Source organism: Trachurus trachurus (assembly GCF_905171665.1).
Source record: "Trachurus trachurus genome assembly, chromosome: 17".
Lineage (NCBI taxonomy): Eukaryota > Metazoa > Chordata > Actinopteri > Carangiformes > Carangidae > Trachurus > Trachurus trachurus.
This window is the reverse complement of record NC_139900.1, coordinates 8,598,472-8,621,251: the sequence shown is the minus strand read 5'-3', so window position 1 is coordinate 8,621,251 and position 22,780 is coordinate 8,598,472. Positions and strand designations below refer to the sequence as shown.

At 41.3% G+C, this 22,780-nt stretch overlaps 3 protein-coding genes across 3 annotated transcripts; all 3 read right to left on the bottom strand.

Annotated features, from left to right (window-relative positions):
- Positions 1 to 370: 370 nt before the first annotated feature.
- LOC311000117 (sodium- and chloride-dependent betaine transporter-like) lies at positions 371 to 7,149 on the bottom strand (the record flags this gene model as incomplete). The annotated part of the gene is made up of 14 exons (XM_083990751.1): positions 371 to 475; positions 644 to 811; positions 971 to 1,071; positions 1,184 to 1,286; positions 1,378 to 1,515; positions 1,603 to 1,715; positions 1,828 to 1,952; positions 2,083 to 2,186; positions 2,312 to 2,446; positions 3,273 to 3,405; positions 3,660 to 3,762; positions 5,677 to 5,814; positions 6,585 to 6,719; positions 6,993 to 7,149. The coding sequence occupies 14 exons, from the start codon at positions 7,147 to 7,149 to the stop codon at positions 371 to 373; spliced, it is 1,758 nt and encodes a 585-aa protein (XP_083846877.1).
- A 1,193-nt stretch (positions 7,150 to 8,342) lies between these two features.
- Positions 8,343 to 13,170, bottom strand: LOC311000115 (sodium- and chloride-dependent GABA transporter 3-like; the record flags this gene model as incomplete). Its single annotated transcript, XM_083990749.1, has 14 exons — positions 8,343 to 8,450; positions 8,561 to 8,728; positions 9,150 to 9,250; positions 9,350 to 9,452; positions 9,543 to 9,680; positions 9,775 to 9,887; positions 10,502 to 10,626; positions 10,744 to 10,847; positions 11,383 to 11,517; positions 11,623 to 11,755; positions 11,963 to 12,065; positions 12,484 to 12,621; positions 12,753 to 12,887; positions 13,014 to 13,170. The coding sequence occupies 14 exons, from the start codon at positions 13,168 to 13,170 to the stop codon at positions 8,343 to 8,345; spliced, it is 1,761 nt and encodes a 586-aa protein (XP_083846875.1).
- A 2,104-nt stretch (positions 13,171 to 15,274) lies between these two features.
- Positions 15,275 to 22,424, bottom strand: LOC311000114 (sodium- and chloride-dependent GABA transporter 3-like; the record flags this gene model as incomplete). The annotated part of the gene is made up of 14 exons (XM_083990748.1): positions 15,275 to 15,379; positions 15,487 to 15,654; positions 16,666 to 16,766; positions 17,072 to 17,174; positions 17,263 to 17,400; positions 17,488 to 17,600; positions 17,713 to 17,837; positions 17,952 to 18,055; positions 18,169 to 18,303; positions 18,538 to 18,670; positions 18,975 to 19,065; positions 21,664 to 21,801; positions 22,002 to 22,136; positions 22,268 to 22,424. The coding sequence occupies 14 exons, from the start codon at positions 22,422 to 22,424 to the stop codon at positions 15,275 to 15,277; spliced, it is 1,746 nt and encodes a 581-aa protein (XP_083846874.1).
- Positions 22,425 to 22,780: the final 356 nt, after the last annotated feature.

The following is a 22,780-nucleotide window of genomic DNA, read 5'->3' as shown; positions in this document are numbered from 1 at the left end:
GTTTTGTTTTGTTTTTTGTTTTTTTTCCAGAAGCATTTCAAAATGTTGTATTGTAGTCAGAAGAGGTTGATGTGAAAGAAAGAAGTGTTAAGAGTGCCCACGTGTGTAGACAAAATATTTCAAGCTGCATGTCAAGAAAATGAACATGTTCCTTAGCAACAGCCTGGTTCCTGTCAAGTTGCAGGACTATTTAGCTATGTCATGGATGTCATAGCCAAGAAAATAATGAAATAAACAACTAATGAATCATTGTTTATTATAACATTGTGCTATTAATTAGACTAAATTATTTACAGTAGACCTAGACTAAACCCTAGGTGTATAGGTGTATGATAGCTGTAATTTCTATTCAGTTTGTCTTTGCAGCTCACTAAGACGTCACTGCAGTCCTCAGTTCCACACTTGTACTCTCTCTTCCCAGTTCTCTCCTCTGCCAAACTGGATTTCCAGCAGGACGGCACAAGATGGACAAACGCTGGAAAGCAGGACAAGAATGAGATAAGTTAGTTTCCACACCACAATTTTGAGCCTTCCATATTTATGTACTTTAAAGTTTCTTTCATCATTTCTTTGGAAAGTGTTCTCAGATTTCGCTGCGGGCATATGCTTTTTTATGACATGTGAAAATGATATTAGCACTGACCTGTGTGAAGGTTCCTGGTGTCAAACACATCTGTCCAGCTGCCCACAGTGGCATCATGAGAACAGAGGACAGAGTCATGGTCCATCCCAGTGCATAGGCCCAGTCAGGGTAGGAGTAGTTATTAACCTTGAGGTGTGTGTAGCCAACCAGGTACAGGATGAAGGAAATCTGTGGAGGTTTAAAGAGGAATGAAAACAGAATTAGAGTTTAATTTACAAATACAAGATTAACATTCAATTTTGTTCAAGCATTCTTGATATTCATTTTGAATTTTGAATTAGACCACAAATGCTATGTTTTATATTTGTTAAACCTTACTTGACTCACCAGTGACAGCAGAGGAATGATGTATTTCCAGCACAGTTTGAAGAAAACAGATGGTCTGTGTCCTGTCATGTCCTCAATGCTCTTAATAACATTGTCTGCACCTAAGCATAGACATTTTAAAGTATCCAGTTTTTCACTTTATATTGCAGAGAACTGCAGTTGAATAAGACTGAAATCTTGAAATTTAGTTTGAATTGTACATTTTTAACTTACCAAATCCCCAGGCCAGAGCCAGACACTCAGATAGAAGGATACAATAGTGACAAGCTCTGGTACTACCGTAATAATCAATGAGCTGGAAGATGTACATCCCTGCCTGTAGCAGGAAGAGACAAGATTTGAATATGAGAAATAGGATTAGACACATTGGCTTGGTAGATCATGCTTCAATGGGAATATTTGTTCACCTCTGTAACCAAGGTCAGATGTATGAAGAAGAAGAACGAACAAACGATGAGAACAAAGATTTCAGATCTTCCTGCTGCACGCAAGAGCTTCGGGAACATGTCTTTCACTGATGTGATAAAACACTCGACTGACACAAACTACAGACAAAATAAAACAAAAAGTTTTTGGGCTATTTGTGGCCACCAGTGACCACTTATTATTTGTAACACATCAAAACAACATACGTTTGTATCAACGCTGAGGAAAAAAAGCATCAGGAAAAAGCAGACGCTCCAGAACTGAGGAAAAGGCATCATAGCTGTAGCCTGAGGGTAGGCAATGAAGACCAGACCAGGACCTGGGAATTAGACGTTAACAAGAAAGAGATATTGAAGAGTATTCATTTACTTTCTGTATTTAGACCCGAGTCTGATCTTTGGTTTCTCATGATTGTAAACTTTTGTATTTACCTGAGTCAGCTACATTATCAACACTAACACCTTGTGTGTGAGCCATGAACCCAAGTACAGAGAAGACGACAAATCCAGCAAGAAAACTGGTTCCACTGTTGAGGAGACAGAGCCAAAAGCAGTCTCTAGAGGTCACAGAAACACAAACCACCCTCATATTAGTATGATGTTCGGTGATTATCCATTTGATTTTGTAGTTGCGTTGTATTTTTAGTTACCCTCCAAAAGTAACTCTGTTCTGCAGTTCATACTTACTTGTAACAGTTGTTGTTGTGATTATTATAGCTGCCCAGAACAACGAGACTCCCTGAGGAGAGGCTGAAGGAAAAGCATATTTGAGATCCTGCCTCTACCCAGACCTGTTATGTGACAAAAACATTTTGTCACATGACTTGTGTCAAACAGGGATGGTGCTTGTGGTCATTATGTGACTAGTGGGTGATCAGCCATCCACTCAAACCATGAACGTATCATATTAAAATACCTCAAGGTCAGACAGACGGCTCAAGTCTGGATTGAGGTAAAATCTGATGCCGTCCCATGCTCCAGGTAGAGTCAATCCTCTGACGAGCAGAATCAGGAGCATCACGTAGGGGAAAGTTGCAGTGAAGTATGCTACCTTTAGGGAAAAATACACAATTTCTGTCTTTTTTAATGCCTTTTCCCCCTTTCTATTATGATAGGACAGTAGAGATAGAAAGGAGAGTCACAGGGGGTTGAAACACAACAAGGGACCACAGGTTGGATTTGACCCCCATGGTCGCTGCCATTAAAGGAACTTGCATGAGCTCTTCAAGGCAGTGCAGCTGATGCTGGGACAACACTGTTATTGCTTTACTCGCTGTTTACTGCAAGATCTCCAAGGAATGACGTTGATAGCCTACAACTGCGAACAGCATCATGTCAAGCGACAAAGTGAGTAAACTAACAATGTTTATTTTAGTGTAACTTTACTTTAGTATATTTTATTTATTCTTTTTAGTGCACTTTGTGTGGTGGTGGGTCGTTTGCTGGCCGTAGCAGAATCCTTTACTACCTAAATACTAGTTTGGGTCCACTGCGCTTGTCTTCTTCCTGTATCCGAGGCTGAAAGCCGCAGAGAATGCTTATTCCGCATTCGGACCACGAATTTCAGTACATTATGCAGCACACGGCCCGTTCAAGGCAATGGATAGATACATGGGTGGGCTCATACTTTTTGGTTTTGAACCCTTCATCACCCATTAGCATTAAAACACTTAAAATGCACGTTTATTTTTTTCATAAATCCTGCCCCAAGTTCCTTTAAGACAAAGCTCACATGGTACATGCTCTACCAGATGTGTCAAAGGGGCACCCCATAATTTCTCATCATAACTATCAATGTAGATTTTTAATTCAAAGAATTAAGAGTGTTTGTTTCTAAAATGCCATATGTTTAAAAATGTGAAATATTTCCACAGGACCTTTCCAGAGGATCTGACACTTTTCCAGATGCTGAAGTAGGTGACCACCCAGCAGAACAGAAGACACAAGGCCAGCTCCCACCTCACACTGCCCAGCTCCTCTATGCCTCCAGACATGGCCAGGACACGGCGTCTGAGAGGTACAAGGAAAAAATGTGATACAGTTCACTACAGTACAAATAAAAGTCTTGCATATTTTCTTTTGACTGCCTTAGGTACTACTACTGGCACAGAAAGAACCATGTCCACAGGCTAATTGGTGCTCCTCTTTAAACCATATAATTACCGTACTGTTCATTTAAGGTTGCCATAATAGTTTAATGTGAGTTGTCATTATGTACTAATATTTAACCCTTAAAAATTAATTAGAAATGAATTTGGACTCACTCCCAGAACTCAGTGGCAGCAGAGGTGGTGTTGGTCAACATGGTCTGATTTCCAGTCACATTTGGTGAAGAAGAATCCAGATTGTGAAGACCTACACAGTTGACTGATTAAAGGAGACAAAGAAATGATCGTGACTTTGAGTACTCCAATACAGACAAAACAGACAAGCAGTTAGAAACATGTTAACATCTCCATTAATTAATTAATTAATTTCCCACTCAGGAAATAAGGAAGGTGCAGAGTAAAGAGCTAAAAAGCACATAGTATAATGAGCAGGTCACAGTGTTTGTAATATGTGATTTGAACACAGGACTTTCACCGAAAGAAATTCTAGATCTCTACTGCACTTAATGGGCCCTAGTTTCCTTGACCGAGCGAAGTCTAACCTCAGCGCAGCTTCGCCACGTCAACGGGGTGTGGTCCAGGTCCATTTCGCAAGATTGGTGGGCCGCGCAGTCAGACTTAGACCAGCGTAAACCCTCCCCTCGTCCCTCCCACCGGCGCAAACGGCAAAGAGGGAGGAGAGAGGGTGGGAGGGAGACAGGAGGAGGAGAGAAAGGCGTGGAGTGGGTTTGACACAGCCGAGTCAGATCTTCACCAATCAAATGAGCTCCTCTCCTCACCTTTAACTGCGCGGAGGGCGATGCGCGCTGCAAGTTTGTCATTTTATACTTGGACTGGACGGAGGAGACAGCGACGCCAGAGGCCGAACCTCTCCCCGGAGGAAACAGCTGTTTCCCCGGAGGTCCGAGCTCAGAGTGACCAACAATGAGTTTACTAATAATAATACAAATATCCTTAATCAGGTTTGATCTGATACACTGAGAACCCCTGCCCAATGAAAGAAACAACAACTAATAAACTAATAAAGAAACTCACATTTATTCAAACCCTGTGAAGCAAGATGAGAGGTGTCACAACATAAACAAACACCATGCGTAACGGAGTAATCAGCGTAAAGGACGCTCTCTCTCTCTCTCTCTCTCTCTCTCTCTCTCTGTCCTCCTCTCTCTCTCTCTCTCTCTCTCTCTCTCTGTCCGTCTCTTTTTTTCTCTTTTTTTTCTGTGATAGAGATGCTGAGTATACTGTAGTAGGCTATATACTGACTATCTGATACAGAGGCTGTGGTGGACTAGAGATGAAGATTTGTGTTTTGTTTTTCATTACGGCTGCCTGATGCGCTAATGAATTAATAAGTAAATAAATAAAGCGATCATCACAAGGGCAGAGTGGTATCTCAACACGGCAGCGACATGCAGTCATCCACCCTCAGTCCTGCTTGGGACATCCACAGCTGCTTTTCAGTGCCAGTTCGTCCCTGCTGTGTTAATTCAGGTGGAGTTTCCTTTACGCGCCGACAGCCTTTGATCTCTGCTTTGATCTGACGTCAGATGTGAAGGGACAATCTATATAGATATAAATTCACTGTTGATTCCATTAGTTGCATTAAATAGTGGTTATTGTGGATATTTATTGCATTGAAATGTGTCTGGAACTGTGGAGATCTGCCTGTGAGGTCTTGGTGACGTGTGTGCACTGCAGGTCAGTCAGCCAAACTTCCACTGCACCTGCTGCGCTCCGCGCTGCGCTGAGACTAGACCTGGTTGGAGGTGGCGAGCTTTCAGCGCAACCTCGGCGAGACATTTTCGCACAAAACTTCCACTGCACCAAGCTGAATCTGTGACGCCTCCCTCTGCTGCGCGGCCACGCCTATCTCAGCGCAGCGCGATCTACAAATCTCCCAATCTGACTTTGCGCTAGGCTGCGCTGGTCGAAACTTGCATTAGACCGGCTGCGCTACCTTGCGCCACCTGCGCTGCGCCAGCAAACTAGGGCCCATTGTCTCACCACAGAAGATGGTTTTGTTTAATCTAACCATTGCTGCTGTGATGTTCTGTTCGTACAACCCAGTTTTGTGTTTTTTAAATCTAAGAAATTAGATTTAGACAGACTTTATTGTTAAACACAATGGAAAACAATTGTAAATTCAAGGTAAATTCCATAGTATAACATTTACCTGAATTCCAGGTGTTTTCACAGTTGGCCCAGGGGAGCTGGGACTTGAATGAAAACACCAGGTAGAAGAGAGCCCAGACTTGGACAATAATGTAGCTGAAGTCATAAAGTTTCGTCACTGTTTGTCCACATCCTATTCCTACAATACAGAAAATTAAAAACTTAATTTAATGTCCTAAGAAAATAAAAAACAAAATGGATGTAGGTCAGATATTTTGTTTTCAACAGCTCTTGGGCTCTAATTTTTTACCAAGCGCAGGCGAGGCGCAGTGCTAACAGACCCCGGGGCTTCAGTGTCAGACGTAACATCACTAAAGAGGAGTACTTCTGCCATCAGTAAAACTAAGTGTCTTCAGAAAGAAGTATGTAAATCTGACCATTGACCAGTACAGAAAGATCCACAATGAGGGTTGATAAAGGTCAGAGGCACAAATCAGCAGACACCGTGTACACTGAGAAAAACAAAAACCACTTTGTACCCAAACAATGGGGTTGACATAGAAAAATGTTTTAAACACATGTGCAGACACATGTGTCTGTTTTGACTGTCTAGAGCTAGACTGCAGCTCTGCACTACTACCTACTGTTGCAACATGTCAAAATGTCATAAGAAAAAAGTATGATGAAGATAATGTATTCTGTGGGTAACGGGGGCGGGACTAGATAAGCTTTTGCTTCTCCCGCTTTCCCTTTCGGCCATGTGTATTGTATTAATTGAACTAAGATGATGTGTGATGATGATTGATCTAACTGACATGCCCGAAATAAATTAAATAAATAAAAGGTGCATGGCACACAAAATTTGCAGTGTGCCTGGTCTACGGAATTAGAGCCCCTGAAATTGATTTTATAAAAAGATATGAAAAGTGTAAAATTATTTCTTTTTCACTTCTGTTGTAGGCATCTCACCTCGTGCCAGTGGACACAGTTTCCTCCAGCAGGTGATGAATCCCTCCTGGGTGTACTGACCACTGAACGTCTCCAGCAGGAACAGAGGAATCCCACACACCACAGCTAACAGACCATATGGCACCAGAAAAGCACCTGTAGTAAGCACAGAGACTTATGTTGTCATGGGAATGACAGATTTATTATCTACTTTGGCCACCACAAATCTACTGTAAAGCTAAAATCTTTAACATTAGTTGCTAATTGCATGTGATATTTGTTTGCCGATTTGGGTCAAGGCTCCTTAATGTATTGCTTTGGCCGTGAAGTTTGGCCACCAGCCATCTTTTGTCATGAACATTTATTTTTTCACTTCCTCTATATGAAAATTAACACAGCTCTTCTAAAAACAAAGTATGTATTATTTACCTCCACCATTCTTGTAGCAGAGATAAGGAAATCTCCACACGTTACCCAGACCGACCACATTTCCTGCAACCACCAGAATATATTCCTTTTTTTTTGCCCACTGTCCTCTGTCTCCATCCTTTCTCTGATTTTCTCTTTGTCCTTGTCCTCTGCTCATCTCAAGAACTTCTTGTGTGTTTCTGTCAGCATGAAGTACTGCAAACTGACCTTCTCAGCTGTAGTGTGTGTCTATTCAATAAAGAGTTTGAAAACAAAGTCTTCACACGTCAGCCCTCTTCTTCGGTTTTAATAAAGCATTCATGGAGTCACACACATACAACCGCATAAACAGTCAGTTGGTTGGTGAGTGAGCAAGATGTTCTCAAACCTGCGGTCCTTATAGTTCCCAAAACACATCAATAGTCAAAATATATGGCATTCCAGATGGTTCTGCCAACAAACATCACTAAACGCAACAATCCCTTGAGACCTCATAAAGACACTTTGTTATTGGAACCTCCCTGGCTCACAACTTTTAACCTATTTCCCATTTGACCCTCCGCTGTATGTCACAATGCTGTCACAGTAGGAGTTAAATGAGCGACACGTATCACAAGTGAGAAGTTCAGTTACAAACATGATTATACAACATATGCAAAACATAGTATGGGTTGAATACCAGAATTTTCTATCACAGTATGAGCTTAAGAAAATTTATGAGAGGAAATACCAAATGCCATGGGGCCTATCGGTTTCTTTATAACTTTTTACAATATAGGACAACACCCTCAGCTAACTGAGTTAAGTTCAGTTTGTTCCAATGAAAACAGTCTTCTTAAATTCACTCAGCACTCAAATCGCTTACATGTTGCACAAAAACTGTTAATGTACGTATGTATAGCAGTAAGTTCTTGTACGTCTTGCAAAATTTCAAGGACATTGATATTAAAAGATTCACACACACACACACAAGTCTAAACAACTGACTCGTATAAATCAATGCTTGTTTATAATTATGTGCATAATGAATATGTATACAGTACATATTTGAAACTAAAGCATAGTCAAATATCATATATATTAAAGATGAAGTGATACAATATAAAAATTCTCATCATTACATTTGCTTGGTTCATTCATACATTCAGATAGTAATGTTTATAATGCAGTTGTTTGAGAGCAAGACAGTTACAGTAGCTGACACATCTAAGATCACATAGAGGAGATCATGATAATAGACAGTAGAAAGTAATTATTTAAGATGTGACAACTGAGACAACTTTGTATGTTTACCAGCACCAGTAACCAGCATTCAAACTTAGTTTTTAACCAACCTAATGATTGATGTGCGCAGTTTATGTGCAGTTATTATTAAGTTGTAACTGCAGACGTCCTCAGCTCCACAGTCGTCTCCTCCTCTTCTGTTTCTTTTCTCTGCCAGGCTGGATCTTCAGCAGGACGACAAAGGACACGCAAACGCTGGAGCACAGACAAACAGGAACAAGGTCAGTGAGTTTGTTTAAACAGTACGTTATCTCTTTTGAAACACTTCAATGCAACACTTTTGACTCTCATCTTCAACCACTGACCTCTCTGAAGGTTCCTGGGGTCAAAAACATCTGTCCAGCTGCCCACAGTGGCACCAGGAGAACAGAGGACAGAGTCATGGCCCATCCCAGTGTGTACACCCAGCCAGGGTAAGTGTAGTTATTAACCTTGAGGTGTGTGTAGCCAACCAGGTACAAGATGAAGGATGTCTATGAAGTTTAGGTGAAAAATAAAGTGTATAAAGTTAAACAGTTTTTGTAATTCACAAGAAATATTTCACATTTGTGCAAATTACATCTATAGAATATATATGTTTTTTATATAGCAGGTGTCATAGCACTGGTCTGTTGATTCACCACTTGTCTCCTCATTGTAATAAGTCAATATCTTGAAGCAACACATTTTTTTACAGGCACAACTGAGGAGATCTTATATCTTTCCTGGAGCAACACCACCAGGTCAGATATTAAATTTTTCGGTTCATAAGCAAATATTTGCAAAAATAATGACATCCCTTTTATCCCCTGCACTGCTGTGCTCATGCTGAGAAAGAAGCAAAATGGAGGTGTGGCTGCAGACTCCTAGTCTGTAGTGAAGCTATAAAGCAGCTGATAAATCTACTGGACTCACCAGTGACACCAGAGGAATAATGTATTTCCAGCACACTTTGAAGAAAACAGATGGTCTCTGTCCTGTCATGTCCTCAATGTTTTTGATGACACGGTCAGCACCTACAAAATTCAAAGAGTTTACATTTTAAAAAACACATTTTTTCATTAATCCCATGTATCTTTTATGAATGAAATTCACTGGAAACAAAAACAACTCACCAAAACCCCAGGCCAGAGCCAGACACTCAGATAAAGACATACAGTAGTGGCAAGCTCTGGTACAGCCATAATAATCACTGAGCTGGAATATGTACATCCCTGCCTGTAGCAGGAAGAGATAAGATTTGAATATGAAGAATAGTTTTTAAAAAACGCAGAGACTGAAGATGCTTTAACAGGAATATGTGTTCACCTCTGTAACCAAGGTCAGATGTATGAAGAAGAAGACCACACAGATGATGAGAACAAAGATTTCAGATCTTCCTGCTGCACGGAAGAGCTTCGGAGACAAGTCGCTTATTGACGTGACAAAAGATTCACAGACCACAAACTGAAGAGACGTGGGGGAGGAAGCAAGTCATTATATTTTTTTCACCACAATGTATCATTGATTATGTATCCAGTGATACAGTAAAATGTCTCACATGAGAATCAACACTGAGGAAAAAAAGCATCAGGAAAAAGCAGACGCTCCAGAACTGAGGAAAAGGCATCAAAGCTGTAGCCTGAGGGTAGGCAATGAAGACCAGACCTGGACCTGGTTGAGACAAAAAGAAGGGACATTTGGAGTTGATGTATTTGTACCTTAGACTGGACTTAAAGCAGAAGTAAGCGATCCGGTGGTTTTGGCTAACTTCCTGTCAGCCGATGGAGTTAGCAGTCCCCGCCCTCGTCCCTACGTCACCACATTCACGCTCATCCCTTGGCTGCACACACAGAGAGGACCGCCCCTTTATGCCGTTCTCTCTCCTCATTGGATACAGGTTGTAGGATACAAGGAATGTTTTCTCCTCGTCTTACAGCAGAGCAGAGTGACTGACAGACCCGTGTTTCAGACCAAACACTCCATAGAAGTGATTGCTGTCAGAAGTAGGGGTGGGAGAAAAAATCGATTCACCTAAATATCGCAATATCTTTTTTGACGATTTTGAAATCGATTTTTTTTTTTCAAAAATCGATTTTTTTTTAAAATTTTATTTAAATATTGTGCAATGTGCAATCGCCACCCAAAAAATCGTAGAAGAATCGAATCGGGAGAAAAGCATATCGTCCCAGCCCTAGAAGATATAACTATTTAAGACTTATATTAACACAAATATTCCGCTTACTTTTGCTTTAAGTTCTCTCATCATTTTAAACTTTTGAATTTACCTGAGTCAGCTACATTATCAACAGAAACACCCTGTTTCTGAGCCATGAACCCAAGTACAGAGAAGACGACAAATCCAGCAAGAAAACTGGTTCCACTGTTGAGTAGACAGAGCCAAAAGCAGTCTCTAGAGGTCACAGAAACACAAACCACCTTTGTATTAGTATGATGTTAATTTGTTTTGTTATTTTTGTCGTGCCATTTGGCTTTTAGTGTGTAACTGTGTTTTGCAGTTCATACTTACTTGTAACAGTTGTTGTTTTGACGATTGTAGCTGCCCAGAACAATAAGGACTCCTGAAGAAACACTGTAGGAGAAGCAAATTTGTGATCCTGCCTCTATCCAGACCTGTCATATGACAAAAAAAAAAGTATATTAGTGCTGCTTCAGTGACTCACCTGTTCAGAACAAACCACAGAAAACCTCAGTTCTCACTGCAGTGTGTTCACTGCAGATTGTGTAGCACTTTTCAATTCCACCTTATTATTATTATCTTGTTATCCTGCGTGTTCTTCTTCTTTCTTCTTCTTCTTACGAGGAAATCCTACTTCCCATGTGCAAAAAATCACCAAACTTTGCACAAAGGTGCAGTCCCATGCCAGATTTAGTCAACTCCAAGGACATGTCAACATTCCTCCTTAAACCTTTAGAAATCTCCTCCCACAATTTTTGCTCAATTGACACCAAATTTGCTCCAGAGCATCTTCAGACTGTCCTACACAAACAATCCACACAGATGTTTGATTTATCGAAAATTGAGGGTTAGGGTTAGTACCATGAACAGTATATCATGGAGACACACAGCACATGTGAATCCAGAATCCAGAAAAAGAGTTCTGAGCTACAAATTCACAGAACATTGACTTGTATCATATTAAAATACCTCAATGTCAGCCAGACGGCTTAAATCTGGACTGAGGTAAAATCTGATGCCGTCCCATGCTCCAGGTAGAGTCAGTCCTCTGACGAGCAGAATCAGGAGCATCACGTAGGGGAAAGTGGCTGTGAAGTATGCTACCTTCAGAAAAAGAAACATACAAATGGAGATCATATTAAGATGAGTAGGCCTATGTGTTTCTAAAATGCCATATGTAATATTTAATATAAAATATTTCCACAGGACCTTTCCAGAGGATCTGACACTTTTCCAGATACTGAAGTAGGTGACCACCCAGCAGAACAGAAGACACAAGGCCAGCTCCCACCTCACACTGCCCAGCTCCTCTATGCCTCCAGACATGGCCAGGACACGACGTCTGATTGGAGGACAAGTTTAAGAGGTACATTGCACTGCACTACAGTATGGTGTCAAAAAAGGAAAGAGTCTAGTATTTGCAAGGACCACAACTTCCACTGAATACAGTGCTTGCTGTATTGGAGAACAATGGAGAATCTTAAATGGGTCTCCATTATGTTGTAATATTTAATCCATGAAAATGTATTAGAAATGAATGTGGACTCACTCCCAGAACTCAGTGGCAGCAGGAGTGGTGTTGGTCAGCATGGTCTGATTTGCAGTCACATTTAGTGAAGAAGAATTCAGAATCTGAAGACCTACACAGTTGACTGATTAAAGGAGACAAATGGAAGATTAATGCTAGATTTGTGTAACCTTCATAAACGTGAGCTGGTGCAAGTGAGAACTTTTGTGAAAATTCAAGTTAATCAAGTCAAAATGTCTAATATTTGTCTTGGAATTGAAACCTTACTATACATATTTATTAATTTATGTTACTTTATATGCTTGAAAAAATCAGGTTCCTATCACTTATGCTTTTCCAAGTATGTTTAATTGTTCTGTATTGTTATTTAGGTTAATCTCTTCTGGCTGAACTTCAGTCAGAACTTGAGGTTGAGAACAAAAGGTTAATATACTGTATGTGTAATATACTGTAGTCATCTTGTTTCACCATATCACCTCATTTCATTTAATGCTATGGTGCTATGTTTATATAACTCATTTGCTGGCTTTAGAAATAAGTACCTGAATTCCAGGTGTTGTCACAGTTGGCCCAGGGGAGCTGGGACTTAAATGAAAACAACACGTAGAAGAGAGCCCAGACTTCAACTATAATGTAGCTGAAGTCATAAAGTTTCATCACAGTTTGTCCATATCCTATTCCTACAACACAGAAAATAAGAGTTAATGTCTTACACGAAAACAAAAAACAAAGTTTTTGGATCTAGGTCAGATATTTATGTGAACAAATTTAACAGCCGCTTGAGTTTTGGACAAAAATAGCTTCATCTTACCTTCTGCTAGTGGACAAAATTTCCTCCAGCAGGTGATGAACCCCTGCTGGGTGTACTGACCACTTGAAGTTTCCAGCAGGAACAGAGGAATCCCATACACCGCAGCTAACAGACCATACGGCACCAGAAAAGCACCTGTAGTTAGAGCACAGACTTCATTAAGCATAGTCTTTTCCCCATTTTCTCATCATCAGCATTATTTTTTTCAAGTCCATTTTATATATATAAAAAAAACAGCTCCTTGTAGTTTGTATGATTTACCGCCACCGTTCTTGTAGCAGAGATAAGGAAATCTCCACACGTTACCCAGACCGACCACGGTTCCTGCAACCACCAGAATATATTCCGTTTTATTTGCCCACTGTCCTCTGTCTCCATCCTTCATCTGATTTTGTCTTTGTCGTTTTTCTCTGTTCATCTCAAGATCAAGAATGTAACTCCTGATGCGTTCTGTCCTTCCAAAGTGATACAAACTGTACCAGGGTCGACCTGTCTCAGCTATTTCAATGACACTGTGTGTGTGTGTGTGTGTGTGTGTGTGTGTGTGTGTGTGTGTGTGTGTGTGTGTGTGTGTGTGTGTGTGTGTGTGTGTGTGTGTGTGTGTGTGTGTGTGTGTGTGTGTGTGTGTGTGTGTGTGTGTGTGTGTGAGAGAGTGTGTGTGTGTGTGAGAGAGTGTGTGTGTGTGTGAGAGAGCATGGGTGTGGCTTCCACATGGTGAGTGCATGTGTGTGCAGTGAGGAGCTGATCTGTGCAGGTTTGCTGGGTGTGACTTTAGGGGCAGCCAGCTTAAAGCAGAAGTAAGGTGAATGTTTGTGTTAATATAAGTCTTAAATACGTAGTTATATAAGAGTGTTTGGTCTGAAACACGGGTCTGTCAGTCACTCTGCTCTGCTGTAAGCCGAGGAGTAAACTTTCCTTGTATCCTACAACCTTTATCCAATGAGGAGAGAGAACGGCATAAAGGGGCGGTCCTCTCTGTGTGTGCAGCCAAGGGATGCGCCTGAATGTGGTGACGTAGGGACGAGGGCGGGGACTGCTAACTCCATCGGCTGACAGGAGTCAGGAAGTTAGACAAAACCACCGGATCGCTTACTTCTGCTTTAACAACCAGACACATTCACCACGTCTCTCTCTGCTCTTGCTTGTGTCAGCTACCTGTGTGTGTCGAAGCCTCTAGGACAGTGATTCTCAAACTGTGTAGTGGTACGCGGGCTCCTTCTAGGTGGTACGCAAAAGATGCACTGAATGTGTGACATAAATGTTATGTATGTATTTCAAAGTCAAAGTCAAAAGTCAAAGTCAGCTTTATTGTCTTTTGACTTTGACTTTGAAATACATACATATACGTATTTGCAGGATGCTGTGATGATGCAAGCAAAAATCTGCCGAAAATGCTGACATTTCTATCAGCAAGTACCGGAGGCAGTGGAACCGATACCATGTATATCTGTTTACCTGTTAGCTCCATTAGCTCCGTTAGCTCGGCTACAGCCCATTCATAAAATGAAATGAGCAGCGCTACAAATAACCTGCGTACGACGTGTGTCTCTGATGTGAAAGTTTCGTGTTACTTCTCAGAGTTTTATTTTTTGCTGCTTTGATAATGTACAATATGTAATTTTACAATGTGTTAATTTAGCTTCACACATTTCACTAGGCAGAAACTATTCTTCAGATGACACGGGAAACCAGCCATCCCAGTGTTGACTGTTGATATTTAATTTTTCACAGCCAGAAGAACAATTCTGACCTGAGGCCTGTAGTATGAAGCAGGTTGGTAAATTAACATGAGATTAAACTCTGGATTTTCAGTCCCATGACGATGATTTGTCACATTTGAATTCAAACTTTCAACAGAGGCCACAGATGTTCAACAATGAAACCTTTCACCTGTTTAAACGTTGTGGCAGATACATAATGTTACAGGTATTTTGTGTATTTGGTATTTTCTATATCCTAAAGTGATCAGAACTGTCAGTTACAGAAAAGCACCCTAAACCAAGTTAGTGTTTAGTAATTAGCTGGTTAGTTAGTTTGGGTAGATGCCTGAAAGATTCATCTGCAGGCTAAGAAACAAAGGCAAAGGACAACGTCCACGACACCATTAATTCAAAGTTCAAGATTCAGTGTCTATATTTGAGCTATTGCCCTCTTCTTCCTCTTCTTTTAGAGCCTCCCTCCAGTCAACTGCTCTCTGCTGAAAAATCCACTCTTTAACTTTTTAATTTAGTTTTATTGTCCCAATAGTAAAAATTTGTTTTGCAGCTAAGAGAAACATAACAGTGTGCAGTCTTAAAAATAAAATGCATAAAACACGATCAAATGCATAAAGTGGTTTATACATGATACCCTCCACTAACAAACAGTGAAAATATGATCGATCTCATCTAGTCTCCCTTTGTCATCTATCTGTATATAAATGGTATCTATAAATGGTGTAATTCAAGGCAGATGAACAGATGCCCTTCTATAGCTATACATTTAGATTAGGTAGGCTTCTTGATGTGACTTTTCAGTAAATATTAAGCAGTTACTGCAGACGTCCTCAGCTTCACAGTCGTCCCCTCTTCTGTTTCTTTTCTCTGCCAGGCTGGATCTTCAGCAGGACGACAAAGGACGTGCAGACGCTGGAGCACAGACATGAACAAGGTGAGTTAGTGTGTTTAAACATTATTATTATAACTATTATGACACTCAAATGGAACATATTTGGCTCAGAAACATGTGTGAAGACCTGTGTGAAGGTTCCTGGTGTCAAACACATCTGTCCAGCTGCCCACAGTGGCACCATGAGGACAGAGGACAGAGTCATGGTCCATCCCAGTGCATAAGCCCAGTCAGGGTAAGTGTAGTTATTAACCTTGAGGTGTGTGTAGCCAACCAGGTACAGGATGAAGGAAATCTGTGGAGGTTTAAAGGGAGAAAATCAGGATTAAGAGTTAAACTTAAAAACTTTGACATCAGATAGACTTTGCTATAAAAGGTCTTGTCTATTACCCCTTTCCCACTGGCCAAAAAACCCGTTTAAACCCGCTAACAATCGGCTTTTGGTGGCAGTGGGAAAGGCGCACCGAGCCACGTCGACCCGCGTCGACGCGGGTCAAACGACTCGGCAAGCGACGCGGGTTAAAATCGCCTTTAATCGGCTCGGCTCCGAACGGCTTGCAGTGGGAACGCCAGACCCGCGTCAACCCGCTGACACTGAACGTTACGTGACGCTACGTCATCGCGCCGGTCGCGTCTCATATCACGTACCAAAACAAAGCTCTGCTCCGCTCTGCTCTCATCCGAGACTGGGATCAAAACATCAGAGAACACTGACCAAAAACGATTGAAAAAAAGAAAAGAAAAGAAGCGACAGTCTGTTTAACTGACGTGTTGTGCCGCGGACGTCCGTCATCCGGCCGCAGCAGACTCTCTGTCCTCCGCGGTCCTGGTGCTCCAGGTCAGCCAGCCAGAGAGTCTGCCTCGGCGGACGGACACTCCGCGGCGGGCGGCTGTGGCATGACTGTGTGTGTCTCTTGCACCGCGGATGAGAGCGGGGCGACTGGTTTATGCTCTGTCTGATCCCTCAGCGGGGGGTCAGACTCGGCTCATTTTGGTCAATGGGAAAGGGGCCAAATGCCGATTGTTAGCGGGTCGACCCGCGTTTAAAAAACCCGCGTCGACCCGCTAATTTTAGTGGGAAAACGGCTTATGTGTAGCAGCATGGTGCTAGGTATGGCAATGTCGCTCTGTCAGCCCAGCACTTTGGTCCGCAATGAAATATCTCATCAACTACAGAAAAACTTGATATGACACGTTGTACAGATGTTGCTAGGAGATCCTCTGTTCAATCCTTTGGTGCCACCATTAGGTCAGAGCTGTATTTTGTATCTCTTTTACTCTTAACCCTAAACCTTACTTGACTCACCAGCGACAGTAGAGGAATGATGTATTTCCAGCACAGTTTGAAGAAAACAGATGGTCTGTGTCCCGTCATGTCCTCAATGCTCTGAATAACACGGTCAGCACCTAAAACATTCATAGACATTTTAAATATTGGAGTTCTGCTGCTGAAATAAGACTGTGATTGAGGTGGGAGACTGAAGAAATTGATTTAAAAAAATAATAATAATTACATTGAGTTTATGCAACCAGTCTGACAAATCCTTCAAAATCAAATCACAGCCAAAACTGCATTTTTATCATGTTGAACAATATCTACCATACATATCCTATATAAAGGAAAGAAACATAATCTATGACTTGTCAGCCAGAAACAAATACATTGCCATAACATATCATGAAAGTTAGTTCACAATACATTTTTAACTTACCAAAACCCCAGGCCAGAGCCAGACACTCAGATAAAGCCATAAAATCTTGAACTGCTCTTGTACTACCATAATAATCAATGAGCTGGAATATGTACATGCCTCCCTACAGCAGGAAGAGACGAGATTTGAATATGAGAAATTGTTTAAGAAACATTGAGTTTGAAGATGCTAAAACAGGAATATGTGTTCACCTCTGTAACCAAGGTCAGATGTATGAAGAAGAAGAACGAACAAACGATGAGAACAAAGATTTCAGATCTTCCTGCTGCACGCAAGAGCTTCGGGAACAAGTCTTTCACTGATGTGATAAAACACTCGACTGACACAAACTACAGACAAAACAAAAAGTTTTAGGGCTATTAGTGGCAATAAGTGAGCACTCATTATTTGTTAGCTAACACATCAAAAAATCTTACATTTGTATCAATGCTGAGGAAAAAAAGCATCAGGAAAAAGCAGACGCTCCAGAACTGAGGAAAAGGCATCATAGCTGTAGCCTGAGGGTAGGCAATGAAGACCAGACCTGGACCTGGGAATTAGACATTAACAAGAAAGAGATATTGAAGAGTATTCATTTACTTTATGTATTTGGACCCGAGTCTGATCTTTGGTTTCTCATGATTGTAAACTTTTGTATTTACCTGAGTCAGCTACATTATCAACACTAACACCTTGTGTGTGAGCCATGAACCCAAGTACAGAGAAGACGACAAATCCAGCAAGAAAACTGGTTCCACTGTTGAGGAGACAGAGCCAAAAGCAGTCTCTAGAGGTCACAGAAACACAAACCACCTTCGCATTAGTATGAACATTTCAGCTGCAGATAATATAAATACCACAAACACATTTTGAAAGTAACTCTTTTGTAGTTTATACTTACTTGTAACAGTTGTTGTTGTGATTATTATAGCTGCCCAGAACATTGAGAATTCCTGAACAAATACTGTAGGAGAAGCATATTTGCGATCCTGCCTCTACCCAGACCTGTAAATGACAAAAAGTACACTTTAAAAAAAAAAACAAGACTCTTAATTCATTGTATAAGTAGTGGATTATAAGCCATCCACTCCAACCGTAATTGTATCATATTAAAATACCTCAATGTCAGCCAGACGACTCAAATCTGGACTGAGGTAAAATCTGATGCCGTCCCATGCTCCAGGTAGAGTCAGTCCTCTGACGAGCAGAATCAGGAGCATCACGTAGGGGAAAGTTGCAGTGAAGTATGCTACCTTTAGGGAAGGATACACAATTTCTGTCTATTTAAAATGCTTTTCCCCTTTTTATTATGATCGGACAGTAGAGATAGCAAGGAGAGTCACAGGAAAACAAACGCACACAAATGAACACAATTTATGATATGTCATTTCAAACTATGAACTGAGAAAATAAATACAAAATTAATGCTTATAGAATGCATATAATCTGTATGTGAGAAATGTTATATAAAAACTTCTCCACAGGACCTTTCCAGAGGATCTGACACTTTTCCAGATACTGAAGTAGGTGACCACCCAGCAGAACAGAAGACACAAGGCCAGCTCCCACCTCACACTGCCCAGCTCCTCTATGCCTCCAGACATGGCCAGGACACGGCGTCTGAGAGGTCGACAAGTTTAAGATAACTGAGCATAGGTACATAGTTAAGTTTCAGTCACAGGTACATAGTTAAGTTTCAGTCACCACCCGTCTCAAACACTGCTGCTGCTGCTGCTGCTGCTGCTGGCATGGACAGAACCATTTTCACAGGCTAATTGGTGCTCCTCTTGAAACCATATAATTATATTTATATAAGATTATCATAATAATTGCTATCTAATGTGAGTTATTATATATCATGATGTACTAATATTTAATTTAATTTAAATCCCTAAAAGGTAATTAGAAATGAATTTGGACTCACTCCCAGAACTCAGTGGCAGCAGAGGTGGTGTTGGTCAACATGGTCTGATTTGGTGAAGAAGAATCCAGATTGTGAAGACCTACACAGTTGACTGATTAAAGAAGACAGGCACATGATTGTGACTTTTAGGATTTCGTCTCATAGAGAACAACCAGACAACCAAAAGAAACACATGTTGCAGTTTTGCAGTGTAAAAAATCATAAATACTGCTGCCAGTGCACAGCTTGTCTGTACTTAGAGTAAACAGTACTGGACTCCTGAGATGAGTAAAGGTGACAGTGAGTCTGGGTTATACCATGGTCTGGGTGAATGCTCAATTCTGATTGGCTGCAGGGTGTCCATTAAAAAGTGATAATCTACACCCACAAAGATGTTCCGGTCAAATTGCCCAATGACAGTTATAAATGATTGCGCTGGCTCAACCGCCAGTTGGTAACCATGACAAAAGAGATGCAGAACATACGTTATTTCAAATTTCACATCATCCTGTGGCCATACACAAGCAGTAAGTAGTGCACTGGCCTTCTGAGACGATACTTTGGTCCCATTTCTCCTCCCTTAACACTGTCACTTGGTTTCGAGTGGCCGTCAAAGAATATATATATAGATATCCCTCGACAATGAAGTGATCAGTGTTAGAAGTAGAGATCTTACCCTACGAAATGGGACACCACCTAGCGTAGCCGACATATTCACCTATGTCACACGTAGTGGAGACATAGGAGCCACAACCTGTAGTGGGTTTTCATTCAGGTTTGAAAATGCCGGCTCCAGCAGTTGTGTTACATGTTGCGTGGGCTTTGATGATCTTTCTTTGTTTGATGAATCAACGAAGAGGAAATACAGAAAACAGAAGATGCCTTTGCAGCTTTTCATCTTGCACTACGTTCTAAGTCTGCACTTGGCCTCCCTCCGATTTAAGGGGTGGTTTTAAGGGTTGAAAAGCACTTCCCCTTGCTATTAAAATAATTGGGTCACCCTACCCATACACAAGAAGGCACAAAACTGACTGCTAGGGCCAAGATCAAGTGGAAGTGGTTAAAATGGGACTGGGCCTTTGTATTAAGTAACGTAGCATTAAGCCATCAGGCTCTAATTTCATAGACCAGGCTCAAGCAAAGCACAGGACAAGTGCACAGGTGTGTCCAGGCGCACTTTGCAAGTTTCATGCGCCCCACACCCCGGCACAGGTACTCCTCTTTCGCACCTCATTCCCACTCCCTCCTACTGGTGCAAGTGGGAAAGAGGGAGGGGAGAAAGAGTGAGTGTGTTTAACACAACCGTCTCTCTGAGATCTTCACCAAACAAATGAGCTCCTCTCCTCACCTTTAAATGTGTTGCGGCCCGGGCAAAGCGTACTGCAAGTTTGTCATTTTATATTTCGACAGGGACGCCAGATGGTCAAACTTCTCCCAAGAGGAAACTGATGTTTTTATCCAGGAGGTCTAAGCTTGCAGTGGCCGAATATAAATGGCAACATGTTAAGACCCCCACAAACTGAAGAAGCAAAAGTAGTCTGGGAGGAGGTTTCTAATATCGTTAATCAGGTTTGCCCTGATACACTGAGAACCGTTGCCCAGTGTAAAAAGCTTGTTAATAACGGAAGCTCCTGACACCGGTGCAAATTGCGCGAGATTTGGATGGACCAGGAAGAGGAGCTTCCGCTGCAAACAAGCTTGAAATATAGACTTATTTAATTTTTTTCGTAACAATTTCGCATTTCGGGGTTTCAATACAAGATGGACATTACATACGAGCAGCATGGAGGTATTTGGATGTTTTATGGTGTGTCTTCTTGTTACGAAGACAGTTGGTATCCATTTGCAACCATTATATGGACATGCACTGCTATGCCGAGACCCCCTGTAACTCAGAGAAGCCACCGAGGACTCTGAAACTTCTCCCAGCCCTTAGTCGGCATGAGGGGGAGGAGATAATGAGTGAAATTTGAATTTTGGGTGAACTATTATTTTAAAGCCCCTGTACAGACTTTTCATTTAGTGTTGATTTTGGCGGCCCCTGTGGACGAAAGCAGTGGTGTTTTACCGGAATGAAGACTGCATTTCCCACTGTCGTGAAGACGTTTGTCTGGCCGACGCGTGCAGATTTGTTTTGGAGACGTCGGAAAGAAGACGGGACTGGCTTTGAAAACTTTTTTTTTTTAGCAGCGATCTGCAGCGTGCCTATGGATGAGGTAATGTATCTATTCGTATCGTTTCGTCCGTGGTCCGACCCGACCATGCCTTCCAGAGGTATAGAGTTAGACGACTTAGAAATAGCGTATCTTCACACTGATGGGCTCATTTGCTTTTGTAGGTAACAGAGACACATCAGCAGAAACCAGAGACTTTTGCGTATCCAGTTAAAAGCTCCGTACTGGGGCTTTAATATTTATTTCTTCAGTAAGTGACCGTGGTAAAAGCAGGATAATGCCTTTTAAGGTGTCCAGTTATCAGGAATTAAGGGATTTCGCGGAGGCAACCATCCTCTGCAAAGTCCATTAATTCCTGATCCTTATCCGTTACTTAATGTAGGTTAGATAGATAATCTTTTATTACAGACTCAGGTCCATTATATAGGAGTAGGACTTTTCACCTGAAGAAATTGTAGATAAACTTTACACAGCTTTTGTGAAAATTAAAGTTTAGCATGTAAAATTCAATATTAATTCCGTAGTTGTATATTTACCTGAATTCCAGGTGTTTTCACAGTTGGCCCAAGGGAGCTGGGACTTGAATGAAAACACCAGGTAGAAGAGAGCCCAGACTTGGACAATAATGTAGCTGAAGTCATAGAGTTTTGTTACAGTTTGCCCACAGCCTATTCCTACAACACAGAAAATCAATTTAACATCTTTTCCAGAGATAAAAACTATAATATTTAGCTCTGGTCAGATATTTGTTTGAATGAAGTTTTCAACAGCTGTTGCAGTTTTGGACAAAAACACTTTAATTTCTGGAGTTGATTTCATAAGATGTGTAAAGTGTAAAGTTATGTCTGTTTCTCTTCTACTGATGGTTTCTCACCTTGTGCCAGTGGACACAGTTTCCTCCAGCAGGTGATGAATCCCTCCTGGGTGTACTGACCACTGAACGTCTCCAGCAGGAACAGAGGAATCCCACACACCACAGCTAACAGACCATATGGCACCAGAAAAGCACCTGTAGTAAGTAAAGAGATGTATGTTGTAATGGGAATGACACAATTATTACACAATATCCTCTAGTTTCCCATCTTCAGTTCATTGTTTTAAGTCCAATATCTGAAAAATTAAACATCTCTACTGAATCACCTCCACCGTTCTTGTAGCAGAGATAAGGAAATCTCCACACGTTACCCAGACCGACCACGTTTCCTGCAACCACCAGAATATATTCCGTTTTATTTGCCCACTGTCCTCTGTCTCCATCCTTCATCTGATTTTGTCTTTGCCCTTTTTCTCTGTTCATCTCAAGATCAAGAATGTAATTCCTGATGCGTTCTGTCGTTCCAAAGTGACATAAACTGTTCCTTGCTGCCGTTATAATGTGCAATACGTAATTTTGCAATGTGTCAATTTAGCTTCACCCATCCCACTAGGCATAAACTAGTGTTTGGATTACCCATGAAACCAGTCATCCCAGTGGTAATGGCTGATGTTTTGTTTTCCACAGCTAGAAGAATATATTCTGACCTGAGGCCTGTAGTATGAAGCAGGTTGGTAAGTACACTTTAGGTATGACTCTGGATTTTCAGTCGCATGACAGTCAGTACGTTTACATGCAGAGCTTAATCGAGCTATGCTCAAAATTCGATTTTGGCGTCA